This window comes from Schistocerca nitens, chromosome 3 (genome assembly GCF_023898315.1).
Source record: "Schistocerca nitens isolate TAMUIC-IGC-003100 chromosome 3, iqSchNite1.1, whole genome shotgun sequence".
Classification (NCBI taxonomy): domain Eukaryota; kingdom Metazoa; phylum Arthropoda; class Insecta; order Orthoptera; family Acrididae; genus Schistocerca; species Schistocerca nitens.
In genome coordinates this window covers 154,627,236-154,652,295 of record NC_064616.1, presented here as the reverse complement: position 1 = coordinate 154,652,295, position 25,060 = coordinate 154,627,236, and the positions used below count along the sequence as shown (strand labels likewise).

The 25,060-nt window shown below is 42.8% G+C and overlaps 1 protein-coding gene across 1 annotated transcript in view; it reads right to left on the bottom strand.

Annotated features, from left to right (window-relative positions):
- LOC126249113 (uncharacterized) overlaps window positions 1-25,060 on the bottom strand; it is a 111,051-nt gene that overhangs the window by 6,937 nt on the left and 79,054 nt on the right. The window contains exons 2-4 of the mRNA XM_049950763.1: window positions 19,737-19,872; window positions 11,003-11,690; window positions 10,295-10,397 (exon numbers count right to left, since the gene is read on the bottom strand). Of these exons, the coding sequence (XP_049806720.1) occupies window positions 10,295-10,397; window positions 11,003-11,666 (767 nt within the window). The 5' untranslated portion in view covers window positions 11,667-11,690; window positions 19,737-19,872. The remainder of the gene's footprint in view (window positions 1-10,294; window positions 10,398-11,002; window positions 11,691-19,736; window positions 19,873-25,060) is intronic.

Below are 25,060 nucleotides of genomic sequence, written 5' to 3'. Positions count from 1 at the left end.
GCACATAGATTTTGCCGGTCCAATCTGGAATGCTTGATGGTTAGTTGTGGTCGATTCTTTCAGTAATTTTCCTTTTGTTGTCCAGATGTCTTCCACGACATCGTCTGCCACCATCCAAGCGTTATCCGCTATCTTTTGTATTGAAGGTCTTCCACAGACTATTGTTTCCGACAATGGCCCACAATTCCTGTCCGCAGAATTTCAGTCATTCTGCACGGCCAATGGTATTCAACATCTGACATCCGCGCCGTTTTCGCCTCAGTCAAACGGTGCCGCTGAACGGTTGGTCCAGACTTTCACGTGTCAGATGTTGAAATTGAACGAGTCGCATTCTCGGGAGGACGCATTATTGTTCTTTTTGTCTTATCGCTCTCAGCCCCGCGATGGTCGCTCGTCGGCTGAGTTGCTCCACGGTCGTCCTCATCGAACCTTTATGTCTTTGCTGCATCCGCCGCATCAGGTTCCTGTGCAGTGGCAGACTCCTGCTTTTGCTCCTGGCGACGTTGTCTTCTATCGCAACTATTGAGGTTCACGGCGTTGGCTCGCAGGGCGCATTCTTCGCTGCCTCGGCCGCGCGATGTATTTGGTTTTGGATGCCTCTGGTGAGGTGCGTCGGCATCTCAATCAGCTGCGCCTCTGTCGTCGCCTGGGTTCTGCCGCTCCCCGTCTGCTTTCAGCGACGGTGCCGTCCGGTCAGCACCCTGGGGACCCATCTACTGGCTCGCCTCATCCCCAGGTGTTACCGACGATGCCTTCCATTTTGCCCCATGGCGTCGCGCCGCCGCCACAGCCGCCGCAGCCACCGCCGGCGCCGCCCGCAGTGGACGCTTCGCTGCAGCCGCCCAGCGCCTCCCTGGGTCGCACGCTGCCGATCGCTTCCCGTGACCAGCTGTACTCCGCCATGGAACTCTTGCCCGCTCCGGACCAGATGTCGTCTTCGCTCGTCGGGTGCCCCGACCACATGGAGGTCGACCCTTCAGCCCCTCCTGTCTCATTACGGGCGCATACACCGCATGTTGACGTGCACCCTGGACTAGGTTTTCAGGCGTTTCCTAGCTCCCCTCGGACCGAATGGCAGGGTGCGGGTGGCACAGCCTCGCCTGTTAGGCTCCCCACTCCATCGCATACGTGAACATGGGGTCCTCCCCACAGCGGGCGGAAGCCTTATCACACGACCGTTCGCCGATTTGAGGGGGAGGAATGTGGTGTCACCGCCAGACACCACACTTGCTAGGTGGTAGCTTAAATCGGCCGCGGTCCATTAGTACATGTCGGACCCGCGTGTCTCCACTGTGTGATCGCAGACCGAGCGCCACCACACGGCAGGTCTAGAGAGACGTACGAGCACTCTCCCCAGTTGTACGACGACGTTGCTAGCGACTACACTGACGAAGCCTCTATCATTTGCCGAGAGACAGTTAGAATAGCCTTCAGCTATGTTAATGGCTATGACCTAGCAAGGTGCCATTAACCATTTGTAACGTTGCATGTACCTCAAGATAGTGTCTCACTTGTATCATCCAGAATGCTGTATACCGAAGGACAATATAAAAGTTAAGTGTTCTAGTAGCTACGTTCTTTTCTTTATCACATTCATTACAAATCCTGTTCCAGACTTAACGCCAGACGGCGTGAGTTGACGCGTGCCCTTTCGGCTACTTCACTGTGGACTGGGTGCCTTAACAGTCCACTACACCTACAATGAAGCAAAGTAATCTCCAGAACATCTGCATTGAGTTTCAGAGCTGTAGTCCAAAGATAATGAAATTTGAAGGCATGCAGGAACTATTGGTCATGTTCCAGAGACTGCTAAACAAATTTGAAACAGGTCTCCAGATAAATTACACCAGTATTATAGCTCCAAGAGGACTCAATCTAACATAGCATAGTATAGTATTTGAAAAGGGTAACAAAATTAGCTTAACTATCAGTTACATCTATTTTATGGGCTGTTTGGAAATTACAGAAGTGCCTTAGGCTTTGGATCTTTCTTTGAATGCACCTGGAAGAATACCAAAGCATTGTGTTTTACACAACATGAAGATCAATACCACTCATTAAGAGAAACATGAAAATTCATGGCAGATTTACTTTTCCATGGCTGTTTATAGATTAAAACATGTGGAACACTGTACAGAGGAAGCTGGCAATTAAATACTGAGCATATCAGAGGCATTCATTACAATTTTAGTGGAGGTAATCTGACACCTTAAATTTGCATTCCCTCTCAAGGTACAGGCATTGCAGAAGCATGCAAACAGGGCAAAGCACTGAAATTTGTATGCGTTTTTGGAATGTAGTTTATGACATTTGTGAGTAGCATAGCATTAGGTATAGTTATTGACAGCATCACTTGATCTATAGTGTTTTGCACAGAGGGTGTCTACATTAACAGCTCGAGTTAAAAACCATTTGTACCACAGTTGTCTCAATACGGAGCCAAGAAATTCAGAGGCAAATTAAAAGATTAGTTTTACACCAAGGAAAAGTTCACTGAAACTAAACAAGTACTTTGTTGTATTATGTGCAGAATTGTGTAACTGAATCCAGAGAGAGAACAGTACAGTATCCTCTACAGTACTGAAGGGGACTAATGTCATTTAGGTCCTAGAGCCATTTAATGCAGACTCCTAATCTACATCTCCATGTGGTAGAGTGGGCAACGTCACTTCATGTGATGACTAACAGACAGGGACTGAGGGATGACTGGGATAAGTCTTCAACTCAGCATTTGCTGGGCAGGGCACCCTCTTGCCCTGGAAATAAGAAATCATTTCTAAATGTGGACAAACCAGCTGATTGTCAATGGTATAGGATGTGGAAGGCAACAGGAAACCACCACATTAAAGAACAACAGTTATTCCAGGCATCAGCAGTAAGCAATGCTAGTATCTTCTGTAAAAATTTACAGATATAAAATATTCCCCGAATTGCATCTCTGGGTGGGGACTGCAAAAGACAGAATGTGTAGGAAAAATATCCCAATTTTAACATAGCAACTAGCAATGTGAGAACACTGCCTCAATGAAGCAAGCTAGAAAATCTAAAACTTTAAATGGAATGACGAAATTATATCCTAGGTGTATCAGAGATGATATGTCCCCAACCAAGTGATTTCTGGTCTGAAGAATCTAGAGTCATTCAAACCAGAACTGACCAAGATAGACCAGGAATGGGAGGAGTCGGAATAATTGAGGTAAAACTATGGCTCACGTGTCAAGGAATATGTGCAATATAGCTCTCCAATAATACTAGTCAAACTTTAAACTGAACAGAAGGCCACTGTGATGATACGAATATACATGCCAACATCAAAAGAAGATGCAGTCACTGATGAAATATACGAAGAAATAAGTTATGCAATGAGAAATGTTAAGGGAGATGAAAACCTAGTTACCATGGGGGACTGGAATGTGATTGTGGGTGAAGAACAGCAAGGAAAGAATTGTCAGCAAATATGGACTTCAAAGAGGAAATGGAGGAAATCCACTAATCAAGTTCGGCTTGAGGCACCAATTAGTTGTTGCAAACACTTTTCCAACATCACAAATTAAGAAGATACTCATGGAATGCCCCTGGAGATCTGAGGAGACAAACTGAGGACATTCCACTGAAAGCACATTTTAGGAACCAGGTGAAAGATTGCAGGGGCTATCCACCTGCAGACAATAACCTGCTCCTGATGAGAAGTTCACTCAGTTTCAAATGTTTAAAAAAGAAGCCAGGAAAACTTAAATAGGGAACTAGAAAAACTGAAAACTGATGGACTGGCAAAGCACTATGCTCACAAAACAGAAAACTTTGCTAAAAAAATTTAACATGGAGTAAATTAAATCTGGTATATACAAAGCAGCAAAAAAGATAGTGGGAAACTAAACCCAAAAAACAGGAGTAAATGGCTTACAGCAGATAATATTGAGCTTATACAAAACAGGAGAATATACAAGAATACAATTGACAAATAAGGAAAAGCTGAGTACAGAAGACTAAGGAATTTAGTTAATAGAGAAACTAAGAAAAAGTTTCTTGAGGAACTGTGGAGGTAAGTGGAAGAAAATATGCAAAATGGGAAAAAATGGTTCAAATGGCTCTGAGCACTATGGGACTCAACTGCTGAGGTCATTAGTCCCCTAGAACTTAGAACTAGTTAAACCTAACTATCCTAAGGACATCACAAACATCCATGCCCGAGGCAGGATTCGAACCTGCGACCGTAGCGGTCTTGCGGTTCCAGACTGCAGCGCCTTTAACCGCATGGCTACTTCGGCCGGCGCAAAATGGGAAACTGATTTAGCCTACAGAAAAGTAAATCAATTTTTTAACAAACATAAAACTCAGGCACATTAGAAAATAAAGAGGGGAAAATGCTGTTTGGTGAAGACATGGAAAAGAAATGGAAAGAATACATACAGCTGTATGCCATAACACCTCTTTCAGAGGAAGTAATAGGAAGAGAAGAGCAAGTAGACAAAGATGGCAAGGGAGATGACAGTCTCCAAGAAGAATTTGACATAGCTCAAAGAACTACTGGACAACAAAGCAACAGGTATTTATGACATCCCTGCAGAACTGAAAGAATGCTGGTGACAGCATGAAAACAATGCTGCTTAAACTTATGTCAACCTACAACACAGGAGATATACCAACAGATATCCAGAAATGCATCATTGTTCCTATATCAAAGCAGCCAGCAGCTACAAAATGTGAACAGTACCAAACTTTATGCCTAATATCACATGCACCAAAAATTCTCATAGTTCTGAAGAGAATTTAAGAGAATGTGGAGGATATGCTGAGAAGATCAGTTTGGTTTCAGAAGGGGATTGGGAACAAGAGAAGTGATTCTGGCACAGACTCGCTATCAAAAAGCCATTATAGAAAAATAAACCAACCTATATTGCCTTTGTAGACATTGACAAGGCCTTTCATAACATTATCTGGCAAGATACATTGAGAGTGCTGAGGAAAAGTGGAATGAAGTACAAAGACATCAGTGTGATACTCAGTTTCTATAAGAATGAAGGGGCACTGATTAGGGACTGTCACCAGGAACAAGAAGCAAATATTAGAAAACGGTAAGCCAAGGATATGCTCTCCTATTTATATTCAACACTTGCATCCAGGAAGCTATAGACCAAGTTTAAGAAACTACTGGGGTGGGGATCAAAATTAATGGGCTGAAGATACACATGCTATGTTATGCAGATGATATTGCTATTGTCATGGAAATTAAAGATCTAGAGGAAGTCCTCCAAACAATGGGAAGGATTCTTTGCAATCAATACAGAATGAGAATAAACAAGAGAAAGACTTAAGTGATAGTATGCAGTACAGGAGCAGAATATGAACCCCTGAGAATGAGAATTGGAGGAGAGGAGTGATGGAGGAATTTACTTACCTGGGAAGCAAAATCACAAGGGATGGTAGAAGCTGGTAAGAAATTGTGAGAATAAGAAAGGCCAAAATTGCATTTAATCAGAGAACGAACTTACCAGCAACAACATCAGTCTGAAAATAAGGAAACTTATCATGAAAGCTTTTGTTTTGAGTGTGCCCCTATATGGCTGTGAAACTTGGAAAATTGGAAGAGAAGAGAGCAGACAGCTAGAGGCCCTGGAGACGTGCTGCTATTTAAGCGTGATTGTCAGCTGGAGAGAAAGTAACAAATAAAATAAGTGCTTAGAAGATTACAGGAAACTAGGTCTCTGGAGGTACATCTCAACAAGAGAAAATTGTAGGGCACATCCTACATCATTGGAACAATAGCAGAAGGAGCTATTGAGGGAAGGAATCAACTGGAGCAAACAAGGATACCATACACACAACAGGTTATGAATGATGTTGGATGCAACATACGTTGAAATGAAGAGGAAGGCAGACAAAAGAGGAATGTCACTCTGCTGCAAACCAACCTGTGTTTAACACTAAAAGAAGAAGAATGTCAGATGCAGATTTACACTGAGTTTGGTGTGCTAACAAGATAGGTAAATACGGCATCAAATTTCAGTAACTGATATGAACACCACATTTTACAGATTTTTTTGACCAAAAGGTAGTATTAGAGTCTGAAATGCTTCAAAATGCCATTGGCATGACTTACAGCACCATTCCTTTCCAGAAAGATCATGACCTCTAGCACAGCTATACCAGGTGAAATATTGAATACTAGGGATGTAACACTAGTGCTTACATTAAACTATTCAGTAAGAGAAATTATTAATGACAATTTCAAGAGTACCACCACATTACATTGCTTTGATGAAGCACACATCAAGAGATCTTTGTCTTGGCTTGGCAAGGAAACAAAAGTTCATTCTTAACACAGTCCATTGAAATATGGATATTTGGTTGGTTTGTGGGATTGAAGGGACCAGACTACTAGGGCCATTGGTCCCTTTTTTGATGAACTTTAAACAGGCATTAAAATCACACAGTCTGACAGTGGTTGGCTGACCACAGAAACAAAAAATGGAAAAGCCAACCACCAAGAAATGCACTAAAAACCCCAGTCTCAAATCGTAGCCCAAAGACCAGACTCAACACACAAAGAAAGGACAAACTCTTAGATTAAGCAATAAAAACCCCAGCAATGAATAAAACTCAAAACTAAAGCTCCTGTCACAACATCATTTCATGAAAGTGCAGGAAGTTTATCAGGTAGCGCAAACGTCTGCCTGAGCGGAGTTGAAAGCAGGCAGTCCAACAAGATTTGGACCGCTGTCAAAGCTGAACAGCAGCAACAAAAGTGGATCTTCACAGCACAATAAATAGCTGTGTGTTATCCAGGTGTTGCCAATGCACAGCCGACAGAGGACAGAGTCCTTGCGAGAGACCTGCAAGGAGGAGCGCCATGCACTGGTAGCCCCCTTGATGGCCCGAAGTTTTTTGTAAAGGAAGGGTGCACCATTCTTCACCCCAGGTGCGAAGCACCTTCTGCTGCAAAACTGACCTGAGGTAACTCTCCGAAAGGCCAATCTCCAAGGCTGGTGCATTGACAGCCTGTTTTACCAGCATGTCAACATGTTCATTTTCCAGGATGCCAACATGACCCGGGGTCCACACAAAGATCACAGAGCAGCCGCAACAGGCAAGAGTGTGGAGGGACTCCTGGATAGCCATCATAAGATGAGACTGAGGGGAACACAGGTTGATAGCTCATAAACCACTCACAGAGTCACTACAGGTAACTAAGGACTCACCTGAGCAGGAGTGGATACACTAGGAAGCTTGAGATGGCAACCAGCTCAGCAGTGGGAACACTGCAACCAGCCAGCAGTGTGAGTTGTTCATAATGATCTAAAGTAAGAGCATAACAGACATGACCAGCAACCATTGAACCATCAGTATAGACATCAGAGCCTTTAAACGTGGCAAGGATTGAAAGAAAGTGGCAGCAGAGGGCCTCAGGAGGAACTCAGTCCTTCGGGCCCTGTGCCAAATCGAGTCAAAGGCACAGGTGGGGCACATGCCATGGAGGTATACGCAGAGGGACCCGGAAAAGAGGTGGATGATGTGGAAGATGGAAAACCTCAAGCTCAGAGAGAAGAGCTGTGATGTGAACCGCTATCTTACACCCTGACCAGGGCCGCCATTCCAGAAGATGAACAATCGACTGAGGGAATAGGTGACTATAATTGGGATGCCCAGGCAAGCTACAAAAGTGTGTAGCATAAGTGTCCAGTGATCGTTGGTGCCGGAACTTCAATTGAGTGATACCTGCCTCCACAAGTATGACAGGGCTTGTCGTCCGGAAAGCTCCAGTGGCGAGTCAGACCCCACTGAAGGATGGGGTCCAGCAACTGCAATGTGGAAGGGGATGCCAAACTGTAAGCCAGGCTCCGATGATCTAGATGGAACTGAAATAACGCCTGGTACAGCCGTAGAAAGGTAGACCGATCGGCACTCCAGCTGGTGTGACAACCAAACGGAGAGTGTTAAGATGCCACCAGCACATCTGTTTAAGCTGCCGAATATGAGGGAGTCAAGTTGACTGGGTATCAAATACCAATACCAAAAACCAATGCATCTCCACCACAGCAAGAGGTTCGCCATCAAGATAAAGCCGTGGCTCAGGGTAGACAGTGAGTCGCTGGCAGAAATGCCTAACGCAGGTCTTGGCAGCCGAAAACTGGAAGCCATGTGCTACATCCCAAGACTGCGCCTTGCAGATAATGCACTGTAGCTGATGTTCAGCAGCTGCAATGCCAGTGGAGCTAAGTATAGGCAGAAGACGCCAGCATACAAGGAAGCTGAGAGGCATTTCCACCACCACAGCAATCCCATTAATTGCAATTAAAAAGAGGCAGACACTTAAGACAGATCCTTGTGATACCCCATTCTCCTGAACTCTGGAGGAACTATCAGAGACCGCAACTTTCACACGGAAGGAATGAAGAGAAAATTTTGTATGAAATGTCGAGCGTGTGATGTTGCCATGTCATATGCCATCCACATGTCAAAAAAGACAGCAACCAGATGCTGGCAATGGGCAAAGGCTGTACAGATGGCAGACTCCAGGCACAAGACATCGATGGCAGAGCAGCCCTTACAGAACCGACCCTGACAGAGCCAGAAGGCTCCGAGACTCAAGTAACGGAGTCAACCTTGGCTCACCATGCACTCGAGCAAATTGTGAAGAGCGGTGAGGCTAATAGGGTGGTAGCTGTCCACCTCCAGTGGGTTCTTGCGAGGTTTAAAGATGGGGATTATCAATGCTTTACCATCATTGTGGGGGAACTCTCCCTCAAGATATGGTTGAAAATGTCTAGGAGCTGTCACTGGCAGTCCACCGAGAGGTGTTTGAGCATCTGACAGTGGATGTCATCTGGCATGGGAGCTGCATCACGGCAAGCAGCCAACACTAAGCACTGCATCGGGAGAGGGATATATGGTTTGACATCACAGTGGTAGACAATCACCTTCACCTTCTCAGGTAATGTGTCACCCTCTAAGGCCAAGATGAAGGCACCGGTGGAAACCTGATTATCCCTCTGAAGCCAGTGGATGCAGCAGACGAATTTGACACCTTGTCTCTAAGTTGGCACGCAGCTCATCATCAGACTGGACCATATTTAAGCTTTCATGGGGTGTGATAGTAACAAACATCCCAGCTTTTCACAAGCCAGTAATGCCAATGACTGGGCAGAGGGTTCTGTTTTTATCAGACTGACCTGGACCGCATTATTGAAAAGTCCTCCACCTCGACAAACTTGTCCCCTGAATGCTCTACGAAGAACTGAGGCTTCATTGACACAAAGGATTCCCAATCAGCTCTCTTACAGACTACATACCAGGGCAAATATGTCTCACAGTCCTTCATTCATAGCCTCTCGTTCCCCGAATGGTGTGGCCAGAGAGGGGAAGATGTGCTACGCTTCATTGCTTGTCATTCACTCTGATGCCACCTACTCCAACCAAGGGCCCTCCCCACAGGTGCCACCCAGCCACAGCAAGGGCCACCTAGCAGGATGGCCATTGCCGGGAGTCCCGATGCCCCAGGGAAATAGGCATCTACTCTATGGTACTTTTCGAAGATTAAGAATTTTTCCATATTATACAACCCCAGTTTAAATTTTGTGAGATTTAACCAGTTTTTTTAAAATAAGAGCCTCCATCCCACTAATGGATAACCAAAATGTTAGATCACTATGCTATTTTCCATTCTGTTTGCTAGCTTAATTATTAGTTAGTAGGTGTTTCTTCTGTTGTGTCTAGTTTTGATGTTCATCACCTGCACCAATCCTGCCATACATGGGGTAAACAATCTTTCAACCCCTTGCTGCTGCCACCTCCCATTCCTTCCCCTCCCCAAGTAAGAAAGGGACTGGATCTGAACTTACTCCCTTCAAGACTGATTTCCCTAAACCATTAGAATTCTCTCCCCTTCAAGCACAACTTTTCTCTTTACAAACTGATCTTGTGGTATACAATTCAGCCTAGGCGTTTAGCACCTAACAAACAAGGCAAGAAGGTTATTAGATACTTTAATATTTCAAGAATTTGTCAGTACTGACTTCCCACTGACACCAGCTCCATGAAAGACATTATTACCCTTTAACTGTTGTAGGAATCATGCTTTCACTTAGTGTTAACGTTGTTTTAATTCTTATCATAAAACAATGTCAAGAATTTTGAATTACTACAATATTCTTTATGTATTACTGTCACCAGTCCATAGCTCAATAACACTTACAGTTAATGTTTTGATTAAACTTATGGTTACAAAAGAAGTTCATTTGTTCCATGAACACTGTTTCATACAACTTATCAGCTGCCAAAGCTTTTTAACACACACCTTCCAGTATCATAGTCACTGCAAGTGCTACAGCTATCAGAATGGCTTTCATCAGAGTAACTGTCTTCAGAACAGGTTAGACAGCTAGCACTGTGTGAAGAACCTAAAGGAAGAGAAAGCAAAATTTAAATTTAAACTATTAATATACTTTGACACTGCATAAGCTACATCTGCAATGTTGAAGTGAGAATCATTGGAAACACTGAAAATATCTTATCACTTACACCTTATCTGTTTTAGCAGAAGTAATGAACTGGCAATGTAATTGAAGCCAATAGGCAAGGGAGTCAGGATCAGTAAGCAAACTCACTTGGAAACAAAATTAAACATTTTAAACTGTAGAGGTTCAGAGTGTAAACTTAATGTAACTTATGCTGAATTTATTATTGCAGTGGGGTATCTGTTTAAACTAGCATTCCCTGAAGTAAAGAGGAGAATCAGCAGTTTGACCAGTGGGTTACTGGTATCAACAGGCAATTTAGTTTACCTCTGTTTATGTCTAGTGAAGAACATCCTGACAGTATAGTAGTACAAATCCATAGTGTCTAAATGGAATTGTCAAATCTAATACATTATACATGGTTAAACCAGAGTAACAAGAAAGTATACCAAAATACACAAACCACCAATGTGGAGTGATACTCAGATATAATACTATCAGATACAGATTTGTTATCAGCTTCCATGATGTAGATGCAATATTGTTACCCTTGTGGCTCTTCCTGGACTTGCGGGACCGGCTCTTCCTGGACATGCTCTTCCTCTCCAAGGAAGCACGTCTTCCCCTGGCACTTTCAGAGCTGGAATGCTGCGAGACCTTTTTTGGAGCTGGTTTGGTCTTCGACTTCTTTATGATGGGTGTGGTGTTTGCCTTGTTGGTGGCAGATAGCACCTGGCCCTGCACCCCACGTGTCACCACAGTTATGCCACCCTCCACCATGCCAGTAGCTGCTGCTGATGCACGTCGCTTGGCCTTTCCAGCAGGCACCACCACTCCCTGCCCTTCGGCCTTGTCAGCAGCTGACATGTGCCCATTTGCCTTTCCAGTGTTCACCACTGCAACCTTCCCTTCAACCTTGCCTACAGCAGTGGCACCTGAAACACGTCCTTTTGTCCTTGTCCGCACTGGTGTCTTCCCTACAGCACTGCCTGCAGCAGCCTTGGCACTGTGCTCCACTCTGCCAGCAAGTGGTGAAGCCCTGGCTTCCTGTCTGCCAGTGGCTGCTGCCATACCATTACTAGCCCTCCTCTTGTTGGCCAGTCCACTGTCACCTTTCACACTGGACTTATCTTGATCTTGTGTTGTGTCTCTTCTCACCCTGGTGCTCCTTCTCCGAGATGGTTGCACTTCTGTAGTAACTGCTTCAGACATCTCACCTGGTTTCCACCAAACAACCTAAAAATATAGCTAGAGTTCAAACCTAAATGTTTACTAATTATTAAGAACATGAATATAGTTTTCATATTTATACATTTAGCAACAGGTGGTCTCGAAGTTTCCAAAATACTTTTACTATAACTGTGGTATCTAGATCTCATTCTGTACTAACAATCTCAAAATAACCCCATTGGCAGCAAAGACACCAAGTTAAAAATTTCTGCCACATTTTAACTCATTCCATGGGTTCCATGGGTTTCATGGGTATGTTAAGTACCCTCCTTAATTCCACTAAAATCTCTTCCACTGTATCCATGGGCATCCACAGTAATTCATATGATAAGGTGCAAGAATGCAAAATTTGCATTTCTGATCTGGTGTACTATTATGGAAAATGACAGGAAATTGAACATATTGTGCTTCGAACACATGTAATTATCCACTATTTTTGTCCAAAATCTCTTCCTTTAGCACAGGAAGCTGCTTGTTCTTCCTACTCATGTATTTTAGTTCACAGATAAACACCTGCAGTGTTGGACAGCCCAGTTGGTTGGTTGGTTGGTTGGTTGGTTGGTTTGGGGGAGAGGACAAAAGGTCAGTGGTCCCATCAGATTAGGAACCATCCCAGCATTTGCCTCAAGAAATTTAGGGAAACCACAAAACCTAATCTAGGATGGCCGGTCACTGGTTTGAATCATCATCCTTCTGAAAGAGTCAGGTGTGCTTACCACTACACCATCTCATTTGATAATAGCCGTGTTCATCCTAGTCTACTGCTGGTATACTGCACCAAAGTTTACTTCATGCTCTGTTTGCAGATGCCCCATTCTGGACCTCCACAGGGCTCTGCCTGCAAGTTACAATATTAGACACTATTTCAGCTGTGTTATGTGAAGGTCTAATGAATAACAAGTCACTGTACTTTCCATGTTACTTAGCAAGGCTAAACCTGTGTTAGCACTCCAATCACTCTTACAAATGCTCAAGTTCTGTAGTGAATTAAACATCTGTACCCCAGATTAAAATAAGTGTTAGGAGCCCCACTTAGTGCTCCACCACCCATTCAGTGACACCCTTGACTCAAATCTTCATCCCTTTAACTTATTTTTATCTTTTGTAAGAGGAAGAAGTCACTGAGCTATGCCTGGTGAGTACAACAGCTGTGGAACAACTTTCTTAGTGTTAGTAACAATTTATGAATAATTTAGACCATACACAGTCATGCATTGTCATGACAGACAACAGTCTTTCATATACCACCTCTTGGCCAAGTGTGAAAACTTACTATTGACCATATGAACAGGAATGAACTATGCAGAATACCACAAATATTTAAAAATAAATACTTAACATTACCTTAGATAACTGAAGCCTTTTTGGCCAAGGTAAAGGCCTCATTACAACTATTGCTGCTTAGTATCAGTCATAGCCATTAACACAACTTACCACCAGCAACACCCTTTCTTTCAAAGTTTGGATCATATTTTAACAGTGCTGAATTCCCCTTCAGTTCACCTGCTCACCTGGTGTTTCTTTTGATAATCTAACCTCTAATCAGTCTTAGCAAAGATTTAGCTACAGCCCTGATTTTCAATTCAGGCAATATGATTGCATGTACTATAACTTATTGCCTAGGTGTGGGTTTCAGAGGCCCTGGATAGAATGTGCATTCTTGCAGAATCAGATTCATTTCCTGAACATCCTCTGGTGTGATGCCAATTGATAGACCAGTCACACTAAGTCTTTGAAATGACTGTCTAGACAGACTGACCAGAACTACTGTCTCTGAAGGGTTGTTTAAATATTTGGTGTGCTTCTGAACTGTTTTTACAAGTTTATAACTAAACTTTACACTGACAGTGCTCTCAGGCTAGATGTCACCAAATCAAAGTCACTGAAACATGAGAATGGAAATTGCTGACTATGCAAACCCCACACCAAGCCATTTCCAACACTGATTCAAGAGCATTTATAGACATCTAGCAGTATTTGGGTCTACTCAATCATTTGTCAGCAAAATTCAGCAACATTTTTTACACCTTGCACTAGATAGCAACACACACTGATCCAACTATCTCATGATTTCCTCCCCTTCCAAAAGTAGAGTGGTACCAACATATTTTCACATATATCAGTTTCCAAGTTTCTCATCCCACTTCTGGAAAATAGCATGAAATGTCAAGGAGTTCTAGAAAGTTACAAGCTATTTCAACATAGGACACTTCCACTTGCTTGCCTAAGAGCAAATCCACATTGATTTACTTGCAGCCTGATCAACTACAGGGAAATTTCCAGCTGAGCTATGTTTCCTATACACTGACTGCCCACACCTGTGGTCACCAAGTCTGGACTAGATGAATCAATAGGTAGAATTGAAGTGCAGGAAGCTAGATAAGGTAAGAAAGGGACACACATGAAACAAGTGACCTTTTCTGAATGTAGATGGAAACAAAGCAATATTCCCACATTAACACATGGACAGTCTGCTCACCTTTGTTTGCAACTGTAGTATTGCATGAAATAATGCTGAGTGCTCAGTTTATGGCCTTTAAAATTTAACATAGTGAAAGCTGGAGAGCTTTAATAACATACCATTAATTATATTATTACAGATGATTTTAAAACACTTAAGCATGTGGAGCTCCCAAGGGTGTACCTAGCCAGGTGCTGAGATGGCAGCTACCCCCAAATATCTTTACCATATGCCCCACTAGATTATATTTAAGTTAGAGTTTCAGGTCAGATTCAGTTTTATTTCCACCAACTCAAAAATGAGATGATTCTTGTGGGTTTGTAACAAGCCAGAGTATAACAAAACCTAAAACATTTGAATACTATACTCATTTCCATGATTATTTGTACAGAGTGTCTAAATATGTGAATACATTACAGTAAACTGGAACTGCTGGGATCTGTCAGAATGAAACAGCTATGCAATTTTAATAAATCTATCATACACAAAATACCTAATCTCCAGCTGGGATAAAGTGCTGTCAACACAAATTAACAGATTTTTACTTTAGCTGGTTTAACAGTCCCTGTTAAGATATTCATCTTAAGATTAGAAGTTACCTACCGAAGAAATTAGCAAGCTCCAAACTGTGCTTTATCTGAAACCAAGTTTTTAATGGCTGCCAGAAATTTATTGAAAATGTGTGTTCCTGACTATTTTAACCCTTTTGAAAGCAAGGTTAGTGATGTCAAGTGTTTATGTAGATTGTTCTTATTCCTAGTACTGAGCTACTGGTTGTAAATAGACATTACTTGCAACAACTTTCATTAATGGGCAAATATACTGAGAAGCAGTGGTTAGAATACCAATTACCTTCAAGTTTCTGCAAGATGTTCTTTAATTTACACCACAAATGATTCTTAGTACACACTTTTGCATACTAGAAACTTTTTTGCAGTTTGATAATTTACCCCGTAATATGATCCCAGGTGACATAATAAGCAAAGTAAACAAGTTCTTTTACATTTATGCCCCCAACATGTAGCAATCTAACTGCATATTCAGACTTGTTTAGGCACTTAAATTCTGTGGTACACCTTTCCCACCTGAATTTATTATCAAGTTATCCCAGAAATTTAACACCGTCAGTCTCTGATCTGGACGTATTATGTTATATACATGCTGGAATGAAATCTTACGGATTCGGCAGTAAATAGTGGGTCTTTTAAATGTTTCGGACTTTATTAAAGATCAGTATGAAGGAAGGCAGAAGACTATACTGATTAGTAGCAGGTATACCCAGAGTCAAGAAATCCACAAGTATCATTCACTGCACAATAAACCCTAAGGCCTTTGTAGAATGCTCTTTAATTGTGGTGTGTGTATACATATGTAATGGAGTACTATTTCAAGTGCCAGTCACTCCATTCTTTCAGCACGCTGCTATGCCCAGCAATATTTTATTGCTTAACCATTTTCCAATCCTTTCAGATTCGTGCAAGAGCACAGGCACATTGTTTCTGAGGTTGTCCACAAGACTTATGTATTGAAACTGTCACATGCATTTCTGCTCCGACATTTAAGAAACTGAGGATTCCTTGCAATACTTTAATGAAAGTGAAATATTTCAACTTACTGATTTATGCTAACTTATGTACTGAGTTTTAAAGTTCCAAAATAACTAATAGGAAAGCAGCCACTTGGAAGATTTGCAACATCAAAAAATGTATAGTACCAGTAATCAAATTTCCGAAGTACATTTGTCTAGGTTACATACGTGATTAACACCACAAGATCACAGGTTAATGTAAGTACGAGATAAGCTACTGCAAATGTGAAATGCTGGTACATTAATAACTATTGTAACCTACAGACTGTTTAATCAGAGAGTGCAAACGTGCGTGCATTGTGTTGTACAGGTGCTGGATATTGTAGGATGGAGTTCTGTTATTGCCGCACTCAGTCAACAAAGGGACGAATAATGCTATTTTGGATGACGCTCGAGTTGTGCGATGATTGCCTCTTAGTGCGCAACTGTAGACAGATATTATGGAGCAGGCTAAGGCAACATGTGTGCACACCGTACAGCATTTGTGTTACAAAAGCTGTATGTTTGCGAGTTAACCAGTGAAAAACACGCCTGGAATGCTGCACATAAATGGCAGCACCAGAGGTATGATTAACAAATTGATGTTCACATTTGCAGGCCGCGTGCGTGGGATAAAGAGTGCTCCTGCTGTCATACACAATCACACTCCAGACCGTATCTTCAGGTGTAGGTCCTGTGTGCACAGCATGCTGGCTATTTGCAGGCCCTCAACTGGCTGCAGCCCAACCAAAACACGACCATCACTATCACCAAGTCAACCAGTTTTCGTCAGGAAATACCTCCACCCTGCCCTCCAATGAGCTCTTGCATCACACCACTGAAGTTGCAAATGGTGGTGGTCTGGGATCAGAGGAATGCACGCTACAGGGCATCTGGATCAGAGCTGTCCTTTAAGTAATCGATTTGTAACAGTTCGTTGCGTCACTGTGGTGCCAATCGCTGCTGCAGATGCAACACGATGCGCCAGAGCCGTACGCTGAACACTATGGTCTTCCCTCTTAGTAGTGCCACGTTGCCATCTGGAGCCACGTGTCCTTGCGAGCACACATACTCTTGACTATGGCCTGCCAGCAACCATAGTACAGTGACTGCATTCCCCGAAGCCTTTCGGTGGTACTGTAGAATGAACTTTCAGGCTCTCATAACCCTGTTACACGACTTCATTCAAACTCAGTGAGGTGTTTATGGTGGAGTCTTGCCTTAAAGCCGCTCTTTACCTACCAACTCACCACAGCCAGTCTCAAAGGTAACTAACGCTGAAGACCGTTACAACGTGTATTTACAGCAAACACTTATCCTCATAAGCTCATTATTATCCTGATGATGGCTCTAATGGAACCACTCATGCCACTGGCGCGAAATTTGAGTAGACAGTCTTTCAGATCTAGAAACACGCCTCCCAATTGTGGTTCATGTCGCACATCTCTCTTGGTGCTAATTTTTCTGTCACTGTATTCGCCCAAAACTATCATAACTAGACTACCGGTATTTTTGTTTTACCATTTGATTTGCAAAAATTAATATCCTGTTTAATATCATACCATGTGATAAAGTATCAGCATTTTTAAATTTACGATTTCATCTTTTGTGTAATAAAATTAATTTCATTTACATATGTAAAAGATTTGTCTGAATTTGCAGCATCCTTTACATGAAAGACTACAGTATGGGAAGTTTCCTTTACATGATTCCACATAATTTTTCTGGCTCACAAAGTCAAATGTCCTTGATAGATCACAAATATTTTCTACGCCATTTCGGGAAATACGGAAGGGTCCCATCTAACCCGTCGGCTTTGACCCATGACGTCACAAATATAGCGGAAACGAGAATTCCAATATGGCGGATATAGAAACGTTGCATACGTATCACAAAGACGAAAACACATAGAAAAACAACACACACAAAGGTTTCACAAGAACAATCTGCTAACATTGATAGCAAACAAAGATAATAAACAAGTGGTACTCAAGGCCAGGCAGGGGGGGGGGGGGCTGCGCCCCCCCCTGGCCCCCCCCCCCCCGCCAAAAAAAAACTCCCAACCTAACCTCTTATTCAGGGCTACGCTACAGATCAATGTGTAGGTCAATCAAAAGATAAAAAAAAGAAACAAAAAAAAGAAAAAATATTGATTCATTAGACATAACGAGTAGCGACAAAACATATAGACCATAAAGATTGAACAATCTAATGGCAAACTGATAAAAGCCTCAGACTACGTTAAAACAAAAAGCACAGTAAAAAGGTAAACTATATATTACAGGCCCTAAAACTCTTACTAAGGTAACGTCAACGAGGCAACATCTACAAACACGCCACACTCACAAACCAAACTCCGCGCCGTAATGACGTCACACCACAACACCCTTACGTCACGGGTCAAAGCCGACGCGTGAGATCGGATGTTTCTGTTGACCCCCATTTCGTTGTACAAAGCTCGTAAAATAAGTTACTCCTAACGTTTCCGTTTATTTTTCATAAATCCAGTCATTCTATTTTAACATACCGTAAGAGTCATGCTTCAGAGATTATTTCTGAAGAGAATTCTGGGCTAATTTAAACTTCCGCAGTTCTTCGGCAACTCCATTTCAACCTACCCTGAACCTACAGAGCACTAGGTCACCACAACTAAGGTACTTCCATTCATCTCTAAGTCTCCAACTCAACTTCCACGATCAAAACAAGGATTTTAAGATTGTGGCGTGGTTTCCGATATACGGCGTAAACGCATCGTGAGCAGTCATAATGAAATTTCGTTGCAAAGTACAGTCACTAGTCCGCGACGTCCAATTTTTGAAATTAAAGGCCAACTTAGCCTTTGTATTCTGCTTTTTTCACCGATGCCTTAGCCCTTACGTTACAGACTAGTGCAATTCCTCTTCAATGCCAAGCATAATGCCAGATACCGTTTATTCGTATTATCTGTCCATGAAGATTTGGGCCTTAAGAGAATTTTGTGGTTTTCTGGCCACACAGTATGTTCCGCTATATGCAAATTACCATTTTTCCTTCTTCCGTAGCAATAAGGTGAGCAATTAAGAAACAACTAGCGAGAAGGATGTTTAACACCGCTATCCTATTTACTAATCTGATGCTTTATATCTTAAGTTGTCTAAATACTTTAAACTGTAGTGGATGAGTCAGAAGAAATGAACTGTAACGGCAATATGCTTTGCACCCAGGGAAACAACAATTTGACGAAATCCAGTCTACAATAGCCACCAGCAGATACAATGGAGACATTGCTCAGTGAACCTGCAATTGTTTTAAACAGCCCAATAAAATATAGTAATGTTTTCGGCATTATAGATTTAGTGTTCCAGTATTTGTCCTCAACTCTAAAGCGATGACAAAATGGCATCTGGTAAATTGTAGTTTACATCTGAAAGAACAGAAGTGTCATACAGTGTTATCTGATTTGAAAGTCCCTATACTGAAAGACACTACATGGAATATGTTAAATTTTATTTTAATCCTACTTTCATTGACAAAGCTTTCGATTTTCTATCACATGACTAACTGAAGTATTCAAGTAAACATTTTAAGCTAGAAACTGGCTATTTTCGGCCCCCAAATGTACGGTAATCTCATAGCAGAAGGGAAACATAACTAGAAGCAAATTTTGAGAAAGCAGGTGATCAAATACACTAAGTATTAATTTATGAGCCAGAAAAAATTCTCACTCTTTCTGTCTACGTGAACAGCGAGTTCGCAACTCGTGGGAACACGGCTTATGACCAAAATTACGACTTTTTTTTCTGACGAACAACACTAATAATTCGACTAGCGTGCACACGTAACTCGTATAATTAGTATCTTATTTGTTCCCTTACCCGGTCACGGAGTTTTGTAGTTCTATAGCATAAAAAAAGTCAGTACTTCTTATTCCCTTCAAAAGGGACCATCATTGCTCCTCACCACAGAACTCAATCCACTATTCCTTACAATAGACAGAAAGCGTATTACACATAGTTTATACTTTAACGAAGTGACTAACGCTCACCGAACCACAAACCGTCGCAGTAGGCAGAACTTCCGGCAGTCACAGGAGAAGACAAACTAACGAGCCTCTCATTCGGTGACAGCACGGGACTGGCGGCGAGGGCGCCACTTTTGTCAGATGCAGCGCTGTTTCATCTCTGTAACAGATACCTGAGGATCAACATTTCAAGTCTTTTTCACTGAATACCTGCATCATCAATAAAAGCTTTCAATACTGCATGGGATCGAATATTATATCATCGTTGTTCCTTTATTCATGCCTGCAGTGGATGGATATTTCACAAGTATAGAAATGTGTGTGTTCAGGGATAGTGGATAGTCTCAATAATTCAATTACATATTTTTTATGAAGTCTTTGGAAAGAGAGTAGAGATTTATAATGTTGATACATGGATGGGACGAGTACCCAAACGGGAAACTGCGCAGGACGCATGGGCCAAAGAAGCCAAACTTCCGCATGTTAGCATTTTGACCGACCGACGAACTTGTCGGTCTGTCGAACGGGTAGCACCACCCGATGGCCGACTCCTCCACCGCTCCACCCAACAAATTGTGCCGTCTGTAGCGCTGTCTAGTCAACCGCCCGACAAATGTATTTTGACTGTTCGATTAATTGAGCGGGACTATGGGAAGAAAAGTCTTTTGCCACTGCGCGTGGAGTTAAATGCTACCCTGATTTACACACCGAGCGAGGTGGCGCAGTGGTGAGCACACTGGACTCGCATTCGGGAGGACGACGGTTCAATCCCGCGTCCGGCCATCCTGATTTAGGTTTTCCGTGATTTCTCTAAATCGCTCCAGGCAAATGCCAGGATGGTTCCTTTGAAAGGGTACGGCCGACTTCCTTCCCCGTCCTTCCCTAAACCGATGAGACCGATGACCTCGCAGTTTGGTCTCTTCCCCCAAAACAACCCAACCCTGATTTACATATCAAGGTTCGAGGTGTACGAAACTTGAAGGACAGAGTTTATGGAGAGATTTAAAGACTGTTTGTGGAGCAGTTTTGCGAGGAGTACAGCAATAGAGACGCCAGAACTGAATCACTTTCTTTAATTTTTTTTAACGAATCCATAATGGTTTCGTGTGGCACATAGAGAAAGTAAAAATCCGTCGATCTTCTGTATTTCTGTTTTCAGATTTTATTTCCGAAACATATCGGAAATGAAATCTAAAAACCGAAATATCGACATTTAATGGACGTTAATTCGTTGAACACGCTTGCTTGGTTGATACGGAGGAGGGGACCAAACAGCGAGGTCATCGGTCCCGTGGGATTAGGGAAGGATGGGGAAGGAAATCGGCCGTGCCCTCTCAAAGGAACCATCCCGATATTTGCCTAAAGCGATTTCGGGAAATCACGAAAACCTAAATCAGGATGGCCGGACGTGGGTTTGAACCGTCGTCCTCCCAAATGCGAGTCTAGTGTGCTAACCACTGTGCCACCTCGCTCGGTTTTCATCACTGGCATATGCGTTAAAAGAAGTTCAGTATATATCCAACCCCCCTGCTATGAAGAGAAAAGTGTGTGTTTTTTTTTACAGTTCTAACTGTTGCGAAATGCTTAATTTCATATGTATCAGAGGTTGTATTTATTAGATGATGTGTGCCACCACCATTTGTAGTGTTTCTTCTTCGAATGTGAAATGTGTGTCTTAAGCTTACAAGTCAGCTTTTATGCTACATTTATAAATAAATTAATAACGTTTACACGAACATCTTTTGTTTTATTTATTTTGCTTTACCTTTATATATTTCCTCAGTCAATCAGAAATCACGTTGCTGTTTTCAGGAATGATTTCAGTTAATAATTGCGGGAATCGAACAGCACAGAATCGTAATGAAGCTAACAGCCTCTCCTTCCAGCTTACACCCTCTCTCACGACTGTATTCTTTCTCGTTAAGAATGATCTGCAAATCCGAAATGGATGATTCACCCATTCGTAGACAATTACGAAAATCTTCTGCTGTTAGCTGCTTAGGTGACAGAACGAGGGTAAATTATTTTCCTTGGATTAGTCACTTTTTTGCCGACAGCTTTCTCCTGGCTTTTTTATATTTTTTGCCTCTGAAATAGCGAAGACAAACCATCATATCTGTTACTTTGTACAACAGGACGGTGCTGTAAACGCTAAGTGCAGTCGGTCGGGTCGTGTGTAGGCTGACATGGAATGTCTTGACTATGGGCATCAAAGATTTAGTCGACGCTAACTTGGACGCCAATTGGAAATTAACAGAGACCGAACATGGAACCTTCCCAGTCACGAGCTCATTATATACAGAAACTTGAAAGAATACTCTCACTTCTCTGTCGTAAATTTCACAGTCTTCTATAACGCGGTCCTTCTTGCAGGTTAACATCCCGAGCTGCGAAATACCTCAAGAATTCTATGCTTTATTAGTCCCTACAAATACCTTGTGATGTCCTCCTGCCAATCCATTAGCGGTACTTCGGTGTTTTATAAGTGTTCCGAATTCACGCCTACCCAAATCATCCATAAATACCTAAATAAAATCTGTAGACTTCCTATTAAACAATTTGATATCCGTCGCAACTACTATCAGATCCTTATTCACATTCTATACCATCAACAAATGTGAGCTCGTAAACAGTCTACGACCATGTACCGGATTCTGATTTCCTTTTCTAAATTCCAGACCAAAACGTTTCTAATAAAAACTTTTTCATATCCTTCTTATCCAGTTTCTCATTTTATGTCCCAGACACGAACAACAGCTCTCGTATCCTTCACTCTGCTGCAAATGTGTTCCAAGAGTCGGCCCTCTCTCCAATATTCTTTATCTTCACTGCATAGCTAGTATGCTAAAACCACCACCTTTTGTTAATATACTCCAATACCCAAATGACATATCTTACATAACCCCCCCTCTCTCCCCCCGCGCCCTCCAGAAATCTTAATGATCCCTGCAGCTCCATATTAATCAGTTAACTCCTTGATGCAACACGTCGCTCATTAGGATAACTTCGTCTACACCCATACATTATTTTCAATACGAAGCGCCTACAGCTTCTCTACCCATTATGTTTACCTCTTCGGTTATAGCTGTCCTATTCAACTTCAAAAATGGTTCAAATGGCTTTGAGCACTATGGGACTTAACATCTGAGGTCATCAGTCCCCTAGAACTTAGAACTAATTAAACCTAACTAACCTAAGAACATCGCACACATCCATGCCCGAGGCAGGATTCGCACTTGCGACCGTAGCAGTCGCGCGGTTCCGGACTGATCCGCCTAGAAACGCTCGGCCACCATTGGCCGGCCCTATTCAAGTAAATTACACACTAAAAACCCAAGACTATCCGTCGACAAAAAATTTACAGAAATATCTCATCCACTAATCACCAAACAGAAAGCTTAAAAGCTACTAAAATGATAGAGATTGCATCCCTTCACCATCCTCTACAGAAGCATCCGTCGACCATCCTCTTGATATGACCTAACCGGCACTATACCAGTATCGACTGGATTCCCACTCCAATAAAATTCTATCACGCCCTTGGAATCATCAAACGTCAGGTACTCTACTACGCATTCCAAATCTGCTATAACCTCTTCTATGTTCATCTCTCACCAGCTTGTCAAAATCTCTTCTCCACATCAACATAGAATAATTAAATATTTCATAATCCCCCTGAAATGAGACTACAATGACTCGATTGTTTCCCACGTAATTCCTAGTCTTGGTATTCTGCCACAGCACTAACATATGACCATCCTCCCCCCCCCCCCCCCCCAATCACGCCTACTCGACACCTACACAAACTACACTGAGCATGGAGTTACAGTGATAAGACGATGGACTCGCATTTAAGAGAAGCAGGTTTTAAATTCCTGTCCGGCCATCTAGATACAGGATTTCCGCAGCTCCCTTAAATGGAACAAGGCGTTTGCTAGTTTGATGAATACATGGCCAATTCTTCCTTCCTATATTCCCACAATAGGAGCCTGTGCACCATGATCTCATCGACGCGACGTTAAAGTATGATCATCCTTCGTCTTTTCCTTCTTACACAGGCTCCAGATCCTCTCCCAATCCAATTTCAACAGCCTCCAAATACGACACATCGAAATACGCCTCAATATGTAACCAGAGCATCGCAGGCATTCATAGGCGCCTGCAAAATGTTTACAGGGACCTGGCAGTGGACAAAAGCACTGTGAAACCTGTCTGATCTCCCGCGTGCTGGCTGGCCGCAACAGCTGTGCTACTTCCTCGAAACTGAAGAAAGGGCTTCAGTGAGTTCGTCACCACAAAAATGAAAACGAACTTTACCGTGACAACGCAAAGCTTAATGCAAGTCCACGCACCCGAGTGGAGCTCACGAAACATCACTGGGCTGTTCTTCGTCATCCACCCTACAGCTCGGATCTCGCACCTTTCGATTGGATTGGATTGTTTTAGGGGAAGGAGACCATACAGCGAGGTTATCGGTCTCATTGGATTAGGGAAGGACGGGGAAGGAAGGCGGCCGTGCCCTTTCAAAGGAACCATCCCGGCATTTGCCTGGAGCGATTTAGGGAAATCACGGAAAAACTAAATCAGGATGACCGGACGCGGGATTGAACCGTCGTCCTCCCGAATGCGAGTCCAGTGTGCTAGCCACTGCGCCACCTCGCTCGGTCGCACGTTTCGACTTCCATCTGTTTGCTTCAATGAAAGATACACTCTGCAGGAAGCAGTACGTGGGTGATGGGAGGTTACTGATGCAGGAAGACACTGTCTCCTACGTGTAACATGCGGGCATACAGGACCTGTCAGTAAGGAGGCCTAAGGCCGTCGCATAAACGAAGATTATGTTGAAAAACAGGGTTTTGTAGGCAAAAGAATGAGGAATAATACGGTGTATTGGAATCCTGAATAAAATCAACCTGCAAGCAGGAAAAAGTGTTGCCTTACTTATTGAATGCCCCTCGGATTATACACTCCTGGAAATTGAAATAAGAACACCGTGAATTCATTGTCCCAGGAAGGGGAAACTTTATTGACACATTCCTGGGGTCAGATACATCACATGATCACACTGACAGAACCACAGGCACATAGACACAGGCAACAGAGCATGCACAATGTCGGCACTAGTACAGTGTATATCCACCTTTCGCAGCAATGCAGGCTGCTATTCTCCCATGGAGACGATCGTAGAGATGCTGGATGTAGTCCTGTGGAACGGCTTGCCATGCCATTTCCACCTGGCGCCTCAGTTGGACCAGCGTTCGTGCTGGACGTGCAGACCGCGTGAGACGACGCTTCATCCAGTCCCAAACATGCTCAATGGGGGACAGATCCAGAGATCTTGCTGGCCA